At 43.5% G+C, this 21,143-nt stretch overlaps 1 protein-coding gene across 6 annotated transcripts in view; it reads left to right on the top strand.

Annotated features, from left to right (window-relative positions):
* The window catches only part of LOC308477160 (potassium voltage-gated channel subfamily KQT member 1-like), a 357,143-nt gene that overhangs the window by 4,253 nt on the left and 331,747 nt on the right, over window positions 1-21,143 (top strand). For 4 of the 6 annotated variants that reach the window (XM_081005506.1, XM_081005504.1, XM_081005505.1 and 1 more), the window contains exons 1-2: window positions 5,549-6,616; window positions 8,457-9,031. In XM_081005506.1, coding sequence (XP_080861632.1) covers window positions 8,625-9,031 — 407 coding nt within the window. In that variant the 5' untranslated portion in view covers window positions 5,549-6,616; window positions 8,457-8,624. Of the gene's footprint in view, window positions 1-5,548; window positions 6,617-6,677; window positions 6,733-8,456; window positions 9,032-21,143 lie in introns of those variants that run through there. The other 2 variants (XM_081005503.1, XM_081005502.1) reach the window with 2 other exon arrangements.

Here is a 21,143-nt window from a genome sequence, read left to right as displayed (position 1 = left end):
ATGGATTTTGTAACTTACTGCATTGGAGGTTTTTTAAAACTCGCTTTAGTCATTTCTTAGTATTGAATTACCAACCTGTCCCATTCTGAGAATATGTAGGTGAATAAACTTTAAAACTGGGAGACAATAAGATTTTTGAGCATATCATATAAGCTTAAAACCTACCGGTAGTTACTATAAAGTGAGGCCATTGGATTTGGGTTCATGAGAAGACATGAGAGACCTTAAGTTATATTCCGCTGACTATACTTTTAAGTTAATTAAAAGTGGGTGGGGGACATGCCTTAAAATACGACAGCTGCAAATACTTCATGTCTATTCTTCCTCCACTGAATATAGGGTATTGGCTAAATAAATAACTCATTCATCAGCTTCTGGCAGCAATTTCCAGAATGATTTTCATGTACGTCTATCGCAGAAAAATTGAAGAGTCTTGTGGCATCTTTGTGACTCACTGTAGATTTCCCTTGGATTACGCCCCCTTGCAGAAAACACAGAGTGTACATGCACTGTGCAAAAAGGATGCGCAAATGGCTGTAAACCAAACATGGAGGTAAACTATCTTGTGGTGAACACTGTAGGCATTCAACTCTTAACAGTTGCTGCTGGTCAAGCACTCAGTAACCACGACTCCTTTCAGGAAGAGAGCTTGACTTGCATGAAAAAAAACTGTAAATGCTGCACAGAGGCTTCCACAACAACCAACAGAGGGTTAGCAAATACTGCTTCATTGACTACAACCCCTTCTCCAAAAGGAAGATCCCTAATGCAGACAGCAAAAGGATAATCTGTGGGAGGCTGATGCACTGATGCACCGAAGTGATGTCTGTTTGTCTCTCATTCATTCACCAGCACCTTCTGAAGTCCTTTGCAGCTGCCGGGACTGGGATCTACTTGCTCCCCCATTCACATAAAGGGCATGTGGGCACCAGGCCTGCTAGGAGGTCATGGAGGTGTGGCCAAGTTGTTCTGTTTTTATCCCTCCTGGGCTCCTCGTGTTGAGGGCATCTCCTCCTCCTCTCTGACAGTTCACCTTACAACTGCCATCCTGAGCCAGCCAGGACTGCAGAAGCCATGACACCCCTTCCTGTGTAATCACACCCCTTTTGACAGTCCTGGGTCTCTCTGGGTCAAACATGGAGGATTCTGGAGCTATCTCAACCAGATCCAGCTAAATCCCAGATGGACTTGAATCAAGGTGATTCAGTTCAGAATCCAGGATTTGTCCATGTCTGATACACAACCTTAATAAGCACACCACACCCACACACCCCTTTCCAAACTTCTCAGATAGGTTATTTCTGCTTCAAACCTTTAGCCTTTGAGTTCCCTCACAATCAGCTGTAGTTGCTCCAAACAACTTGCATAAGTGGGATTAACCCTTGTTAGTCCCCTCCTCCCAAATCAAAACAGGAAGTCTCTTTATGCCTACTATAGAAAGTACGTATCGGGTGAGAGTGCCAAGAAAAACACAATTCCCATCATGTATCTGTGTCAACAAGTTTCCAGGCTCATAACATCCATTGCTATATTAAAAAATATATTACATGTCCTAGAATAGAGGTTCCCAAACTTATTTGGCCTACTGCCCCCTTTTCAGAAAAAAACCTACTCGGCACCCACTTTACGTGAACAAACAGAAAGATACAGTGACAAATTTGCATTCTTTTATGCACCTATATTTCTGCCTACATCTTGTATCATTCTAAAGAAAGATGTTATAAATAAGACACCTTGAAGCTTGAACTCTGTGTTACATTGGTAAGTGTCATTACACAACAGATGAAACAGGTACAAATGGTTTTCCAAAAATTTATTTTTTCTTTATGTTTCCACTGCCCGCTTATTTTTATTCAATGCCCCCCCCCATTGCACCTGAGGCTACTATGCCACCCCTGGATCCTTCCATCACCCCAGGGGGGAATCGCCCACTTTGGGAAACACTGGCCTAGAATATATTTGAAGAGGGCCTCCCACTCCTCTCAGTGTACAAAGCTTTTTAATTTCATCAGCTTAGAAACACATTTAAATAATGATGTTTATTTAAATTCTCCCAATTCCCCCATGCCTTATCCATAAAAGAAAAGAAAAAATGCTAAAATAAAAACGACAGGAGTAAAGTACTTCTGGGGAATGATATATAATGAGATAGAAAAGATGTTGAAATATACATTCTTAAAAAAACCAGAAGCATTTTTACTTGGTATTATAGGCCAAGCCATTAATAGACAAGATGCTAAACTGTTCTTATATGCAACAACAGCGGTTAGAGTATTGTTAGCCCAGAAATGGAAGCAAGAAGAAATTCCGACGAAAGAAGAATGGCAGACAAAATTAATGGACTATGCAGAATTGGACAAAATGACAGGAAGGATTCAAAACCCGTGGGGCCAGAGATTTACAGAAGACTGGAAGAAGTATATGAATTATTTGAAGAGCAACTGTAATCAACAAATTATGCTAGTAGGACTACAATAAGTTTTGTAAGGCGAAATATACGAAGTGTTACAAAGTAGAAAAAGATAGAGACATTGGTTATGAGTTTGAAATGTAATAGGGAAAATAAGAAATGCATACTAAGAGATTAGATTGGAAAATTTTCAGACATGACTGATGGAAGTAAAAAAAATTGAATAAGATGTAAAAGTATGTTTAATTACTGTTAAAAATGGTATGATAAAAAACATACATATATATATATATATAAAAACACGACAGGAGACTCACAGGGTGACCATTGGTACTTGCTCACACAAAAGGCAAGTCAGTGAAAGAAAAGGCAGGCAAGCAGAATGGCTGGCCAGGCAAGCCCTCCTGCTGTGGGGCCTGATGCTAAGTGTGGCCCTCAAGGAAACAACTCTGCATGCTCAGAAAACATAATATGGTCTAATTTTCTTCTGTGGCTGTATGCTAACTTCTGTGTCCTGATTGGCCGGTTTGCCATCAAAAGAAGATGAGAGAGTGGAGATCCAAGGTATCCACTGCCCTAGAAAAATGCAAAAAATGTTCATGTGGTTTTCGTGTCCTGGAAATGGTTGGAAGAGATCTTGTGGCCACAGCAATATAGTTTGCTTGAGTGGTGTAAGAGCTAATTGCCCAGAGAATGGGAGAGTGACAATAATATTTCCAGCAGTCTCTCTTATGTTCAAATTGAAGGATAAGAACGTGTGTGTTGGACAGGAAAGTGTGTTGTGTTCAAATTTTGGAGAAAACTTAAAATGATTGCTTGAGGTTTCACTTGGTAGGGCAGTACCCAGGTTGCCCTAATAGAGCAGCTTCCACTGAACACAGGACTTACTTTAAAAAAAGGCAAAGTGAAAAATGTCAAATTTCAGAATAAATTACAACCCAATAATTTATTAATGTATTAATTATTATTAATAATATTTATAGTATAATTATAAATTATAACCTAATGCAGGCATGTGGAAAGGAATGAGATCCAACTTGGGGAACTGGTAGCATTTGATTTGCAGGAAACAGCAGCCTCCAAGGCCCGTTATTATGGACGAGGTACAAATCTTAATCAGGTGGTCAACTAGTTGAATTATTTCAATTTAAAAATGCAGTGGCAAATTACTTATAGGCTGGAAACTCAGCCATTCACCATTTTGGTTCATTAAAAGATAACAAGAAAGAGCCGCAGATGGCAGATTGGTCAGCTTCATGGGCATGGCTGTTAATACAGATATTGTTTCATTCAGCTAACATTTATTCACTGTAGACCTTGAGTAATTAATTTCAATGGGTCTGCTCTGAGGAAAAGTTAGCTGAGTGCAACTCATAGCCAGAATCTGTTCACTCAGATCCACAGGAACAGCTGAGATTTAAGAAATGGGCAAAGATCAGTGTTTTTGTTTTGTGCCATTTCACCTCAAAATATGCAACTGCTTTCTGCATTGTTCATTATGGGGCATTTGTAGTTTTCTCAGTGGTCATGGATTTCACATAAGTTAGCCATACAGTTAAAAATGTTTCATTCAGTATGTGGTATTAAATTTCACATTCAGTATGACAGATACCTTATTAAAGCCCCCTGTAATGGGAATTTTGTTGCCCATTCTGAGCTCTTATGAGATCATAAAAATTAGGTGTTGGTAACTAGACAGTTATTTTAATACCTAGTACCTGAAATTTCCCAAACATATGCTTTTATAACGCTGTGAAAATGTAGTGGGTGATACTAGAAGGAATGTTAGATGACAGGTGACGTGAAAATGTCAGATACCTTATGTTGAGGCAGCAAGGATAGAAGACATGCAAATGCTGAGGAAGTCCTACAGCCGTGGTGAACTCTCCTTTTGGAGGTTTTTAAGCAGAGGTTGGGTGGCCATCTGTCACGGATGATCTAGTTAATATTCCTGCATTGCAGGGGGTTGATGAATCACAGAGTTGGCAGGGACCCCAAAGGTCATCCAGTACAACCCCCTGCAATCGCAGCTAAAGCATCCATGACAGATGGCCATCCAACCTCTGCTTAAAAACCTCCAAGAAAGGAGAGTCCACCATCTCTCCTGGGAGTCTGTTCCACTACTGAACAGCTCTTACTGTCAGAAAGTTTTTCCAAATGTTTAGTTGGAATTTCCTTTCTTGCAACTTGAAGCCCTTGGTTCGAGTCCTACCATCCAGAGCCGGAGAAAACAAGCATGCTCCCTCTTCCATGTGGCAGCCCTTAAGATGACCCTCAAGGTCACTTCCAACTCTACAGTTCCATGATTCTAACATCCAGTTTTCAGCTTTGTTTACTCCTAAAGCGTGATCACACTTTCAGTATTAAAAATAGGCTTGCACATTCTTTCCTTTGACAAAAACTTTCATGCAACTGCTTTTAAAGAACTTCCTTTCTTGGTGTTAGATATACAAAATAGCTATACTTTAACTTTTTTATAAATTTGCAGCCAGAAAGCAACGGAGAAATAATATGTTTTATATTATACCTTGTCTCCCTACTCCAGAAAGATAGATATATTTATTTTTTACAATAGGCATACTGCAATATCTGACTTTGAAAACTTTTGCTATGTTCTTTTGAACCAAGACAGCAGCTGCCCAGAAGATGAAGAAGTTAATTTGCTCAAGCAATTGCTGTATCTTGTCAAGAAAACCACTTCATAGAGAAATGGTTATAATTTGAATTGATAAATTACATCTAGGACTGGCCGAATAGTTAAAATACATACATTCACTATTTGTTATGAGGAATTTTGTACTGTACAGTAGATAGGATCCAATAAGCCTTTTTATTGCATATACGTTTTGTTATGATTGTATTGAAACCAAGCCATTGGGGCTAAAAACCTGATTTCAGGAGAATCTGAATCTTGTTCCCAAAACCAACGTATATATACCTTGAAGGTGGTTGAAACCTGTTTTTGTATGCCTACATTGCAGAAAACCTCCCAACTTGCAAGAAATTGGGTTTCAGTGTCCCCATAGCAAATTTCACACCTTTGTGCAGATAGAACTAAATTGAATGGGGCAATCTGCACATTTACTCAGAAGGAATTCCAGGTGTGTTAAATGGGACTTATTCCCTAGTACATAAATGCGCATAGGATCACAACCTTACTGGTATAAAGTCTAGTCTATACTTTCATGCAACACTTCATGGCTGTGCTCTGCTGTTCGGATGCAGTTTTAGGAACAGGCCCGCCACCCCCATCTTTAAAGATGTATATCTTAGAAGTCTGTGACAAAGATGAAAAGAGTTGCTGTAGGTGTGTCTGAGAGTTTGGACATGCCCAATTTCAATTTTACTGTTTCTTTAAATAGTAGGTCCGTGGCTCAAACGAACCAAAATCCCCACCTTGGACAATGCGAAGTCGGGGATTGTGGTTTCTTTCTGTTGAAAGTGGAACGTCTCTGTCTGTTCACAGTAAACCATGAATTGTGGTTTATTGTGATGTGTGAATGCAGCCAGTGTGTTCTGAGAAAGTTTGAGGGGTTTTTTAAAGCCTTAAAAGTGTGCTTTGTTAAAAACAGGGGGAAAAGGCAGAAGGTTTTGTACTTACCCCTGCCAGCATGGAGACATTTCCAGTTAGCAATGTAACTGGCTAGACTTGCTCTTGAATATTCTGAAGGCTTTTCCCAGTGAGCAAGATAGTTAGTTCCAAGATAGGAGCAGTGTGATGATGTTCAGTTGGTGCATGATGCTGAAATTGTCTTGCATGGGTTTCATCAAATCTTCATAGGCATTTTTAACACCCAAGGCTTCCGCAGATCCTGTCCATTAAGCTTTGTCTGAAATTAAGCCAAGTCTGAATTCAGAGGAGATAAGAAAACTATGCTTAATCCATTTGTTCTGGATTTGAAGGAAGGGTAGAGAGGGAAATCTGCCAGGCCACCCCTCCCCACATGCTGATAAAAGCACAGGAAAGGAAAAAGCCACATCTGTCAGTCACAAAATGATCAGCACCATCAAAATGATGCCCTACAGGTTTTCTGCCAAAGGAAAACTAACAAGACATGGGGAGGTCCTCTGAATGGGTTAGGGTGGGACTTTATCAGCCAGGGGGCAGAGCCAGACGACTCTCTCGCTGTTCCTGTCCTTGGATTATGCCATATGGAGCAGAGGGAAGCGCCAAGGGAGAGAAAAAACACCCTGCAACAGGAGAGGGTATGTGCTGCCTTCCAGAAGGTTTCAGGTTTTGTCTTTTCTGTCTCACGCATCAAATCAGGAGCAGCCGCCTCGCCATACCAAGATCTGCTGCACGCTATCAGACATATGACTGAGTATTCCAGCTAATTTTATTTGCTTTAAGGATTTGAGCAAGCAAAATTTCTCTTTGCTGGCTTATAAATTCATTCTGAAATGTTAAACGTGAGGGTAGAAAAGTTAAATGCAATCACTAGACAACTGAGGAAATACTGATGCAACAGCGTTGCTGGAAATATCTAATGTGTATGCCGTATTCAAAGTTTGTACAAAGAGAGCTCTTCAGAAGTTTAGAACCTCTCAAAATAGTGAAATCTGGGAATGGGCATGTTTTGAAAAGGAATTTAAGCCTTAAAACCCTGCATTCAAATGCGGGAAGGATAGACATGGTATAGATACAGTTATGAAATTGCTCAGTGTTGAAGCAGCAGTTATGAAGACTGACTTGATGACAATATAATGACCATGCTTTCTTATGCTTTCTTATGGTATTTTATGTGAATTGTCCAAGTCTTCCACACACACACACACACACCATTTCTTTTTGGTAATACAGTATGTCTAAAGACTAACTTGCTCCGAGTCGGTAAAGCAAAATAATTTCCGGAAGGAACAAAATACAGTTCTCAGTGGGGGTTTTTTTTGGGGGGGGGTTAACTGGTTATCCAGACCAAACATTGAAGCAGTGAGTGCATTAACATTTGCCATGTGCCTAATCTTGTATTAAGCTGTTGTAAAAGATTAAAAGGTTCTATTTGCACTAGGTTCGCAGGAGTTTCCTACCTTCACTGGAACTAAGGCTTAAAATCTGACTGAAAAAATGTAAAGGATACAGACTGCAAGAAACCAAAAGAATAATCTCTAAGGTTTCTCTCCACCCCATCCCCATAATTAAGTGTACCATCAGTTCACACAGATAAGAGAAATAATTAATTACAAAATGCCTAAAGTTATATATGCAGTTTAAAGTTAAACTTTTCAATAATTCATAGAAGGAGGCCTTGCCCTTTCAAAGCGTTATCTTGTCTGCTGTATCGCAGTCTCAGTACTGGGTTTTACAAATACAACCGGGTATACTCTGGATGCCAGACATATTAGCCAAAAATGCTAATATAAAATTTAGAATGACTGGTGCCAACTTTGCAACTATTTGGTTCCAGGTCAAAACTTGCCTTTTTGGCCAAGCATTTTAAAGTTAATTTTAAAGTCTATTTTGATTGTTTGTCTTTTCGTTTATTGTATTGTATTTGTGGGGGGGGGGGGGTTGCTTTTATTTATGCCTATTATATACTGGCCTGGTAGGAAAAACAGTCTAGAAATGTTTTTAATGAAACAAGAAATAAAAGGAAAAGGCAGCTGAGCAGTTCTGACTTGTCCTTTAACACTGGGTCCATTTTAGACAAATCCAGGTGTGCCACAGAATGTACATTCAACAGGGAGCTGCAACTAATTCCATTTCTCCTGCATGTTTTTGCTCCATTCACTTTTCAATGTGCACTTAAGCGCCTTAGGTGAACTCTCTTACGGACAAAACTTTTAAGTGAATTTTGAAATAAATAATGTGGTTGTCACAAATGATTCCTGGAACTTCCTTATGGGCCACTGTCAGCATTTCCAAACCTTAAGCAATGTGTCAGTTTGTTAAAAATGGTGCCATGTACTAGTCTATAAATAACACTCAAGTCATGCTCCTGACTTGCTTTGCTGCATAGTGACTCTTTAATTGCTTTCCTCCTTCAGAGCCTTTATCTATTACTTGAGACTTCCATTATCTAAACATCTTCTTGTGATTTAATTTCAGAATCCTGGTAACAGGTGACAGACTGGCTGCACACAGCGGTGTTGTTCCACAATAATGTTTGACTTCTTACTGGGTGGCTGGAGAATGCCAAAGGCAGAGAAGATATACAATACCTTTTATAATTTTAAATATTGATCAAGGTGAGCAATACACCTACTTCATTACAGAATGTCTTACGGTAATGGTGAAACTGGTGGGCACCCAATGTATAACCTTTGCAGTAGAGTTCAGCATTCTGACTCCCAAGTGGGGAACCTGAATGGACACAGGAAGTCTGCAACCTTTTTGGAAGTGCGAGCAAACTTAAACAATATGCAGTATTCTTCTGTGGCACTTGATCCCGATTCTTTGGTGACTAATGGATCAAAAATTTATTCGAACTCTGAAGAAGAAAATCCACATGATCCTGCTTTCCAGATAAACACCGAACCCATGACAGGAAGTGAGGTACACCGGGCCTACCCTACAAAATGCTTTTATGGCCCATACTTAACCAAAACTAGTATGCAGGGAGATGTGTACAACTTTCTGGAACGGCCGAGTGGATGGAAGTGTTTCATTTATCACTTTGCAGTGTAAGTACCTTTTTTCCTCTCCATATGACTATTTCCTTGTTGTGAACCTGCACTTTTTTGATTTCACAGAAAGTGAACTATTGAGCTTAATATGCAAATACATTTCCTGGGAGTGTGGATTAAATAAAATGCTAGCACCAGAACAAACCAGGAGTATGTGAATCCATCCATCCACCCATCTGATTCCGCCGCCCCCCATAACATTACCTAACTTTTGACTTCCCTCAGAATTCCTTAAATGTTTTGCCAGATGACTCCTCAAAATCAAATGGAATTTCTTTTATGCAACATTTTGATAGGCCATTCCAGAACACTTTAACTTAAAGATGTATTCGGTGGGAGCTTGTGTAATGGTTAAGAATACAATAGACTGCAAGACTCTGAAAGACAAATCTTACTTCAGCCAAGAACTTACCAGTTGGTCTTAGTTAAGCTGATGTTTTTTCAGTCTTAGCAGACATACATACATACGCTCCATCTACAATGTCAGGATAATGGTGATGAAACAGACGGTTGTAAGGATTACTGGGAGAATGGGCATATGGAACACTCTCATGCTCAGAAAGCACCCAAGCAGCAGCAATGGCTAATCTATCTTTTCTTTAGATATGACTGACCCTTGCTTTATCAAGGCTTGCTAATATTATGGTTTTATTTGTTTATTTTGCCCTTCATATTTTTTATAATTATGGGGAATCAGCTAGCATTAATTTTAATAGGAACTGATTCCATGTAATTGTAGGGTCAGCTCTCTACATAGGTGCCTTTACACAGCTACCTGCAAATGCTATTTGGATGACTGATGTGGTTCAGAAGGTCCTAGGCTGCGCACACACTACAGTTTAGTGTGCATTCAGTGCATACCGTGTGCTTGGCTTTTCAAAATTATTATTGTACATGACACTTCAACCCCAATGCAGACACATCCTGTTTTTTCTGATGACTTGATGTGTTTTCCCCCACAAACCAGGTTTGATGTGAAAATAGATTTTAAGCTTAAATAAATTCACATTTCAGCCCATGTGTGTACAAGAGAAAGAGCATGTGAACAGTACACTTTTTGCTGTGGCTCCCCTCATGGTGATGTTGCAGTGGGTGTGTAGCGCTGCAGAGAACTGCACTTCCTTTATGCTTCTCAGGACGCACTTAGCTTCTAATTGTTCATTCGCTTCCACATTTACCTTAGTTTATGCTTTATCAGTGGGTTACTGCTGGGCTGGGGGACACGCTTTATTTTGGTGAAAGTCTGGTGTATCAGGAAACTTGTTTCTGAAAAAATTTAGAAACTGCTTGGCTGTACACAAGCAAACAAATTCCTGCCTGCAATGGACCTCATCTCTCCTGAACTCAGAGAGAGTAGGCTACTGCTGGGGCTGAAAGGGACACGTTGTTTTTTAAGGGTTAAAAGTTAATCTGCTGTTTGATGACAGTCTGGTATACTATACTGGAAAACGTGTATAACAACAACAACAACTGTGCACACACAAGGTAAATAAATACTTGCACACATGCCTACAGTGGGGCGTGGAAACACAGGGGGAGGAGTTGAGAACGCAGGTGTGGGGGTTAGTGTTAATTATATGTTTCTGTGTTTTTATACTGCAAACCACCCTGTTATCCTTGGATGAAAGGCTGTAATTAAATTTAATTGATGATGGTGATGGTGATGATGATGATGATATGGCTGCTGCTTCAGCTATCAGTGTAATGCACAGGTATGGACAAACTATACAGATGTGTACAGAAAAAAGAGCTCTGTGCATTTCAAACACTTTGTGTGCACACAGCCCTACTTTCAATCCCAGCGTGATGCAGTCAAAGGGATCCAGGTGCTTCTGTGTCCTGCTTCACAGAGACATCTCTCTGTCTTGAAGAGCTACCAGGCTCCAGGAGCTAAAATTAGGTTAGCTTCTGTTCTTTGTGTTTTTCCTTAGCAATGTGGCCTAAGAAATCAGACAGTGTGTTTATGAGGCTAAGAAGACAACAGTAATGTTGATTCTACAAAGGAGCTGGCATGCCACAAGGCAGACAGAAATTGCCTCACCCAGGGCAGCTTAATGGAGATAGTAGAGAGGAAATTGTGTTTGGTGGCCTGGAAGGGTCAGTACTGCTCCACAGTTGTCATAATTTCTGTGAGAATTCTCTCAAATCTTCAGTGCCAGCTTCCAGCTCAGCATACTTACTTAATAGCAAAAAAATGGTCTGAGGAATTGTACCCTAAAGCACCTCCTGCAGAAGTCACTTTCATGTGGTTCTTGTTTTTAGTGTTAGACCATTTGAGTAAATCAACATTCATAGAATCATAGAATTGGAAGATACCCCAGGGTCATCTAGTCCAACCCCCTGCAATGCAGGAATTTCAGCTAAAGCATCCATGACAGATGGCCAATCTCTGCTTAAAAACCTCCAAGGAAGAAGAATCCACCACCTCCCAAGGGAGACTGTTCCTGTTAAGTTGTGGGTGAACATATCAGACGACACAGCGATTCTTCAAACAGCTCTAGTTTATTCACAGGCCAGAACAGAACTGATCTGAAGGGTTCAGCCAGCCTGCTTATATAGTGCTCAAATACAAGGCAACAGTAACAATTTTCTGTAACTATCCAATCACTGAACGTCACTTTCATTTCCTTATTTGCATATGTGGACCTGAGTGAAAACTATCTACAGTATCCCCCTGCTGGCCCAGGGTGAGAACTTCAGTACATAACACCTCTCCCCACTGAGATAAGGCGTTAGTTACAATCGTAATGGTTTCCTTATATACAGCACTACTTGTAATCGTTCAATTAGGCACAAAAGCATATCGGTTACATTTCACATATTTTCATTAGACTGACAGTGTTACACGTCCAACAACATAGTCCTTTAAATAAGTTGGGCACTTGGAAACTGCTGGACCGCCGAGGACCGGTACCCAGGGCCAGGGGGCCGCCCTATTCTTGCTGAGGCTGTGGTGCAACCCTAGGTGGCGTTGAACCCAAGTCCCCTGGATCCGCTTCTGTGGGTGGAAACTCTGCAAGTGGAGTTGGCGGAATGTCAGGCATGGCAGTGGTCTGAGTCTGGGAAGTCTGGCAGACCCTCTGAAGCGGCTTGGTTCGGCTCCACACCCGCAGTTTGCGAGAGAGGTGTAGGTGGAGCCTCGCCATCTGTAAGTGTCTGTTCCGGAGCCACGAGCGCAGTTGGGGGCACCGCGGTAGTGTCCAAGTCCCCAACTCTGCCTAAGCTGGTCTATGTGCCGGCGCCACAAACGTCTGTTTACGAGTGCCACCTGGTATGAGCGAGGTCCAGTGACTCCCACTACTGTGGCTGGCACCCAAGGAATGCCCCCCACAAAGTTCCGGGCAAAGACCTGGTTTCCTGGAACAAATGACCGTTAGCACAGCCCGGGGGTTCAGCCATGGCAAAGTCTGGGTGCAGCCGGTCGAGCGGAGATCTGAGGCGGTGGCCCATAAGTGGAGATGAGGACATCAGGACACCCATGCATTGCAAAGAGGCCTCGCAGCACCCGGATGACGGCCTTGGTAATGGAGGGCGTCAGGACCACCTCCAGCCATTTGGAATAGGCGTCCACCACTACCATAAAGGTCCAGCCATGAAAGGGGCCGGCAAGATCAATGTGCACCCTCAACCACCCTCCCTTAGCTGCCGGTGGCGCAAGCCTCGGTTCTTGGCACGCTTGACAGGCAGAAACCCAGGAAGTGATGGCATCATCCATGTTAGGCCACCAGATGTAACACTGAGCCAATGCCTTCATTTTGACGATTCCCAGGTGGCCAATGTGCAGAGCCTCAAGGACGCGTTGGCGGAGTCTTTGGGGAATCACGACGTGGTCTCCCCACAGCAGACAGCCGCAATGAGCTGAGAGTTCGTGTTGTCTGGTTGCGAAGGGCTGGAACTTTGATGCAAAAGGCCCTTGTGGCCACCCCCTCCACACCCAGTTGAGCACATGGCTGATGGTGTAAACTTGGGCAGATGTGGAGGCCACAGTGGCAGCTGATACAGGCGCTGCAGGAAGATACTCAATCAGGAGGAGCGATGAAGCAGGAGCTGTGTCTTCCACAAATACTGGAAGAGGGCAACGGCTGAGGGCATCGGCATGGCCCATCGATTTCGCCGGGTGATGGACGAGCTGGTAGTGGTAGGCAGCCAGGAAAACAGTCCATCGCAGCATGCGCGGCGAGAGGACCGGTGGAGTTGGTCCACTGGTGAGGAGGCCCAGGAGCGGCTTGTGGTCAGTGATGAGGTCGAAAGTCCTGCCGTAGAGGTATTCATGGAACCTCTTCACTCCAGCCACAAGTGCCAGTGCCTCCTTGTCGAGCTGGCTGCAATTCTGTTCGGGCGGAGATAGCATCCTGGAAAAGTAGGTGAGTGGTGCTTCTCTTCTGTCTGGAAAACGGTGACTGAGGACAGCGCCAATGCCAAAAGGTGAGGCGTCGCAGGCAAGGACCAGCGGCCTGGCTTCACTGTACTGTACCAGCACACTGTCCGATGAAAGGAGAGCCTTGACCGCGTTGAAGGCCACCGTCTCCCGATGACCCCAGGACCAAGGTGTCTTCATGCTGAGGTGTCGGTGAAGAGGCTCAGCTACCGTCGCTTTGGTGGGGCAGGAACATGTTATAATAGTTCAGCAGTCCCAGGAACGCCTGCAACTCCGTCTTGTTCTTTGGGATGGGGGCCTGCTGGATAGCGCGGATCTTGGATGTGGTTGGGTGAAGGCCGGAGGCATTGATAAGATAGGCCAGGAACTCCACCTGTGGAATGGCGATCTGGCACTTCTCCCTCTTTACCTTGAGCCCGGCCTCCTGGAACCTGGTCAGCATGGCGTGGAGGCGCTCGAACAGCTGCTGGTGTGAATCTGCAGACACCAAGACATCATCGAAATACGGCACCACGCCCGGAAGCCCTTGCAGGACACGCTCCATAAGGCTTTGGAAGATGCCAGGAGCCACACTCACCCCGAACTGCAAATGGCGGCACACGAACCACCCCTCGTTGGGTGACGATTATCTGGGCTTCAGCGATGGCATCATTGATGGGCAGTTGTTGATAGGCTTGGGCAAGGTCCAGCTTAGCGAAGTCCTTATCCTCTACCAGGGAATGCAGCTGGTGGTGGACAACAGGAACCAGGTAAGCGTGCTGCTGAAGTGCCTTGTTGATCGTGCACTTGTAGTCGGCGCAGATTCTCACTGACCCGTCCGGCTTGACAGGCATGACAATGGGGGTTTCCCACATGGCGTGGTCAACCGGCTCCAAAACTCCTTGGGCAATCAGCTTGTCCAGTTGTTCGTCCACCTTAGCCTTGAGAGCAAACGGAACCCGGTGTGGCTTTAGGTTGATGGGGGCGACTTGTGGATCCAGGCTAAAGGAGATGGGCCTACCTGTATATTGACCCAAAGTGCTGTCAAAAACCTCGGCAAAGTCTTTGATCAGACCCTCAGTCTCTGCGTTAGAGATGCAGTTGATGCCGGTGACTTCCAGGCCGAGGGCATCAAACCAGTCTAGCCCTAGCAGGCTTGGCTTCTGACCTTCGACCACCACCAGTCGGAGCAGGCCTGAAAAAATCTTGAAGGCGATCCAGAACCGGCCAACACCTACCACGGGAATGTCGTTTCCCTGGTAGTCTCTCAGGTGTATGCGGTGAGAGTCGAGTTGCCTTTTGGACACTCTGGGTACGAGTCTTTTGATGGTGCTCCAAGACACGATGGACAGGGCAGACCCGGTGTCGATCTCCATGTCACACGGAGCTCCTTCAATGAGCTCAGCTTGCGTCGCGCAGGCGAGTCGATTTGGCCAATCGTGATTCCAGATGGGCAGTGGCAGTTGGTGAGAGCGAAACAGCTTTCCTTGGCGGACTGGAGTGAAGACTTGGACTTGCAAGTCGGTGGAAGGGGGGTGTTGGACGGAGCCGATCGGCAAACCTTAGTGATGTGGCTCCTTCTGGAACATTTCTGACAGATGGCATCTCTGAATCGACACTTGGCACGGGAATGGTTGCCTCCACAGCTGGCACATTCCAATTGGCCCTTGGACTTGTTTGAACTTCCCACGCTCCAGCTTTGTCTGGTGCACATCACCGTCTTCACTGGAGGATGCCTCGTCACTGCTGGCCTCTTCATGATGCACTGGAACTGGCTTCCTAGCAAGACGCAGGCTGCTGGCCTTGTGGATCTCCTGGGCGGAGAGTTCAGCAGCTTCTGAGGCCGCGGCCTCCTCAATGGCCTTCTGCAGCGTGAGGTCTGGCTTGGCGAGGAGACGTTGTTGCAGACAGATGTCCCGTACCCCGCAGATGATTCAATCCATCAGAGCATCGTCTAAGTCTCAGAACTCGCAGTGCATTGTGGCCTGTCAGAGGGCGGTGGTGTAGTTGTTAATTGACTCCCCCTCTGCCTGGTTCCAGTGGTAGAATGCATGGCGGGCATCAATCTTGGACGGCTTCGGCGCATAGTGGTTGTGGAGCTTCTCTTGAATCGTGTCCCACGGCGCTGCCTGGACTGCTAGAGGCACAACCAATGCTAGGCCATCGTGAAGAAGAAGAAGAAGAAGAAGAAGAAGAAGAAGAAGAAGAAGAGGAGGAGTTTGGATTTGATATCCCGCTTTATCACTACCTGAAGGAGTCTCAAAGCGGCTAACATTCTCCTTTCCCTTCCTCCCCCACAACAAACACTCTGTGAGGTGAGTGGGGCTGAGAGACTTCAGAGAAGTGTGACTAGCCCAAGGTCACCCAGCAGCTGCATGTGGAGGAACGGAGACGCGAACCCTGTTCCCCAGATTATGAGTCTACTGCTCTTAACCACTACACCACACTGGCTCTCAACACTTTGGTGCCACAAAGACTGAGAAAGAGGCCCCACTTACGCTTTACAGACCCTCCTGTCAGCTCATTTGCTTGGAGGTAGCAGTCGAACCGAGCAAGGTAGGAGTCCCATGATTCAGAGGCTGGGGCAAACGGCAGTAGAGGCACAAGTGAAGCCATGGTTCCGATGCCGACGAGGAGAGCGATGGATGGAACACAGTGCTCTAGCCAGAACAGTCAGCTCTGAATTGGTTCTGCTCCATGCTTTCACTCAGTGTTTCAGCTCAGTGATTCAGCTCAGCTCAGAGGGTGGCCGTGTCTCTGATGTCCATCAATCCCACCTTCGTCGCCAGTGTTAAGTTGTGGGTGAACATAGCAGACAACACAGCGTTTCTTCAAACAGCTCTTGTTTATTCGTAGGTCAGAACAGAACTGAGCTGAAGGGTTCAGCCAGCCTGCTTATTTAGAGCTCAACTACAAAGCAACAGTAACAATTTTCTGTAACTATCCAATCACTGAACGTCACTTTCAATTCCTTATTTGCATATGTGGACCTGAGAGAAAACTATCTACAGTATCCCCAGGGTGGCCCAGGGTGAGAACTTCAGTGCATAACATTTCCACTGTCAGAAAGTTTTTTTATATATTTAGTCGGAATCTCCTTTCTGATAACTTGAAGCCATTGGTTGGAGTCCTTCCCTCCAGAGCAGGAGAAAGCAAGCTTGTTCCCTCTTCTATGTGACAGCCCTTGAGATATTTGAAGATGGCTATCCTAGCTCCTCTCAGTCTCCTCTTTTCCAGGCTAAATATACCCAGCTCATTCAACCGTTCCTCATAAGGCTGGGTGATATATCCATACTGTGCCTCTTAATGGTATGAATTCCATACCAGGATAAAAGTTTCATATTCCCCCTCCCCTGTAATATATGGAGAATGCACTGCTCAGCTGGCCTTGCTGACCCAGCAGGCAGGAAGCAGCATTTGATTGCAAGACAGAAGCCCCTTGTGCCTCTCAGCTTTGTGTTGCAAGAGTCAAGAGCAGCAGTAAAAGCTGCTTCTGCCTGCACAATCTGCAAGGCACAAGCCCCGTTTTGCTCTGGCTTTTGTTCTGCAGGTTTACGGCACACACCTTGTTAGGCAAAGGAGAGACCCAGCTTCCCTTCATAGCGACAGAGATTCTGATCTGCAAATGAAGTTTCTCTCCCCCCCTGCCCCCCATCCACAGGGCTTAAGGCACACACCTTGCCTCTTGCTAGGCAGCCCTGTGGATCTTGACGAAGAAAAAGAAACTTTGTTTGCTTATTGGAATCTTCATTCCTCAGCAGTGCTGTGGGACTGAGATTCCAATCAGCAAACAAACTTTCCTCTTTGTGATAAGATCAATGTGACTTGGCTCCTGCTTCTGTTCAGGCAAAGAGGCAACAATTTACTTTTGCAGTAAAAGGATTTATGCATTTGGAAAGTAAGGTGCAGACGATGCTGATGACTGGGCTGCTGTCAGTTCAAATTTTAATTGCTGGTATTCAGTGGCGGAGGAAGAGGGGTGTGGGGGGTGCAGGTTGCCCCGGGTGTCATCACTGCGGGGGTGGGGTGACAAAATGACAAAAATAAGAGTTTTTAAAAATAAAAAATTGGGCTCACAAAACTGTTTGTTGACTGTTTGTTCAGTCAACAAACATAACAAAACGCAGCTGGCACTTGGCGCCACACCATGGGGGCGAGCAGGTACTGCAGCGTGCCCAAACCATGCATCTCTCCTGGGAGTGACGTGGTGGCTTGGGCGCCTGCAGGCTCCGCGCTGCCTGAAACAGCAGCATGGCCTGGGGCTTGCGTCTGCCCACCGCCTCTTCCTCTGCCGCCCGACAGCTGAGGGGAGGCGGCAGAGAGGCTCCATGCAGCGCCCCCGGCTGCAGGACGTGCGCGCCACACCGGGCACCCCAGGGGCTAGCTACGCCACTGCTGGTATTGTGATGCATTCTAAGTATTGCTTTTAACCAATTTGTTTTTATTCTTCTTCTATGACTGTTGTTTTTAAATGTTGCAAGCCACCTTGAATTCCAACTTGGCAGGATATATATATGTCTGTCTGTGTGTGTGTGTGTGTGTGTGTTCCAAATTATTACAGATCAGACCAAATTACTTCATCTCTTCTTTAATATACACTTAAACCTTCTCTTGATGTTGGTCCATTCTCACAGCTGACCATTATTCTTTCCTTACATACAGCATCTCTGTTATTTCTCATAAATACTGTATTGCTCCAAATATAAGTCACACTTCCTTTCCAAATTCCGACTGTGAAAAGTTAAAGTGCGGCTTAAATTTGCAACCTTACAAAAATGGGCTTTTATGCCCAACCATTTCAGTTTTAATGAATAGAGTACTATTACTTTCATTATCTGGACAATAGACTTCTGTTGCGACCGTCTAGAATAGCATTAGCTTTTTTTGCTGCTGCATCACACTGTAGACTCATGTCCAACCAAAATATATTGCCAAAATATATTTTACACTAAACTGGACATAATTTCATTAGGCATTATTAACTTATTCTTTACTTCTAATCAGACTCATGGGATGCTAAATATGATGGAGTTTTTTTCAAGTACAGGTGCACACAAACAATATTTGCTTATGTTGCATTTTAACCAATGTTATGGATTGTTTGTTTGGAGACATTATTTGAGTCTCACAGTTTCTCAGGTTTTTTTTTTTTTTAAGTATTCTTTATTGTTTTAATTGTAAAATTGTCAAAATCACCCAAGGATAAAATTTCCCTTCATGCTCATTTGAAAGACCTTTATACATTCTAATAGTTTCTCATGAGCTGAGTACCAACAATACATAATTTTATAAAAGTTCTTTTTAAATAATAACAGTGTAAATTTTAACCCTTTAGTCCAAATATACTCCAACTGTTCCATCTGTGTATTAGAACCAATTTTTGCCCATTTAATCATACATTCTTAAACTTGCTCTTCTGTTTCATATTTTAACAAACATGTTATCATCTGTGCACAGTTGAAATTAAAAGACCATATTTCCTTCTCTATACAAAAAATATTTTTATCGAATTCAAGCCTCTCTGCTAATTGCATATAAGAAAACCAATGAATATTATAACTTTTCACCATTAGTTCTTCCCTTGTTTTAATTTTATAGTCTCCTTGATGCATTTGGAATGTTGTCCATTTCTCTTTGCCTGTCCCCTCTTTTCTGCAGAAGGCTTCTTGTGATGAAATCCATAAAGGTGTCTTTTGGTACAACCTAAGTTTATATTTATTCTTAATATGGCACATATCCTTTTAATTTCTGTCCATGTCTTAACATAATTATTTTGAAACAACATACAATTCATATTTGTCAGAGTAATACCCAAATACTTTACTTTTTCCAATTTGAAATCCAGTTCTCTCCGTCAATACCTTTGGATCTTCTGTTGTCATGTTCTTTATTAACATCAACATTTTCTGATGATTAATCTTAAAACCATAAGAGTCTCCATTTCCTCTAGTTTTCCAAAACTATCATCAGATCATCAGCAAAGGCCAATAACGCAACAGTTTTCATTTCCCACGTCTTCATTCAGAAGACATACAGCCTAGTGAAAATAACATTTTTGCCTGGCGCCTAAAGGTGTATAATGAAGACGCCAGACAAACTTCCCTGGGGAAAGCATTCCACAGACAGGGAGCCACTGCAGAGAAGGCCCCGTTCTTGTGTTGCCCCCTCTGGACCTCTCGAGGAGGAGGCACATGAAGGAGGGCCTCGGAAGATGATCTCAGGGTCCAGGTCGGCTCCTATGGAGAGAGGCAGTCCTTGAGGTATTGCGGTACCTACGCTCTTTACCACTGAACTGGAGCAAAAGTCAGTTGGGTTTTCTGCAGATTGATGTTAGCTCCAGTTCAGTGGTAATGAGGTTTCCCCAGGGGAAAGCAGTGGGACCAGCGGAAAACTGCTTGGACCTGTGCTTTTTAGGCACAGGACAAGTGCAAGTGTGGCTGAGCCCTTAGTCCAAGCATAAAGTGTTTCCAACTGAATGCAATATTTCTTTGTGCCCATGTAATTGTAATAAAAACGATGCATGGAAAGAAACCAGCAGCCAAACTTTGCTTCCCTGTTCCCTCCACTGCCTTCAGCTATGCATGTGATGCAGAGGGAGGGTTATTCTTCTAGGCCCTGTCAATATATTGTCCAAAACTGGTTTGAAGTCCATATTGTGATCCTGGTTGCATAATTTTTGAGCTAGAAATATATCATTGTGAATCATGGTGGGTGTGTGGGTGGGTGCGCTATGCAAAAATCACAATGTGGGGAAAACCGTAGTTCCATCCTTATTTCAGACATCAAGCTATATTTGCAGTGTTTAGCTGGTGATATATCATGATGTTTAAAACCAGATATCGCCCTGCTCTAGAACCTGGGTTCAACTTTGCTGGGGGGGGGTTTAATCAAGGGGGCTGGGAGATGAGAGAAGATTGCAAAAACGAAGAGAAAACAACAAGCCCAAGTAGATGATTTAATATTAGGATAAACTATTTATTTTGACATAACAGAGACTCCTGTTAACACGTTTGCTCTTCTTTGTCCTCCCCACCCCTTCATTTTAGATTTTGTAAATAAAATAAGACTGTTAGTGAGCCTTTATGGGAGCTTCCTGAGTTAAAAGGACAAGACCTCCTTTCAAGGTCTATACTTATAGTGTATAATCGTGTCTAAAGCTTAAACAGATTTCATTTCTGTAGATTTAAATATGTGCATAGTCATGGCTAAGCCTATTTGGAGCCAGGACTTAGTTGTTTCACTAAAAAAGCATTTGAAAAATGAAATACTAGTGGTGAGAGCAAACAGATTGACCTTCCTTTTTGGCATTTAAACTGAAGCATTTCTGAACGATATTCCTGGGAGACTTAGATTTGACAGCTGAAAGATTTTTGCATGCCTGACTTAAATGTAACTCCAAATATTATTGCTCTTAAAAGGTGAAACTTGAAATTCATCCAGGAAAATAAAAGTATTTAAGACTATGAAGCATAATCTTCTTCTCCCACTGTGGCTTGAACGTAAAACATTTAATGTGTTTATAGGAAGTGGCGACTGCAGGCTTGTTCATATATAAAACAGTGTCATTTAAATTAACAGTGGTGCAGCAAGTAGTCTGAGCTGGGATGATTTTCAAGGCTTTGGGGGAATAGAGCCATGGAAACAGATTTATGGACTATTAGTTACTGAAATAATTATGTCTCCTCATAGTGAATTCAGGTAGTTTAGTGCCTATCAATTTGGAAGTGAAATGGGGTCATCCCCAAAGTATGG

This window comes from Podarcis pityusensis (genome assembly GCF_964106645.2).
Source record: "Podarcis pityusensis genome assembly, chromosome: 5".
NCBI classification, from domain to species: domain Eukaryota; kingdom Metazoa; phylum Chordata; class Lepidosauria; order Squamata; family Lacertidae; genus Podarcis; species Podarcis pityusensis.
The sequence above is the reverse complement of the archived record's forward strand: the minus strand, read 5'-3'. Positions and strand labels throughout refer to the sequence as shown.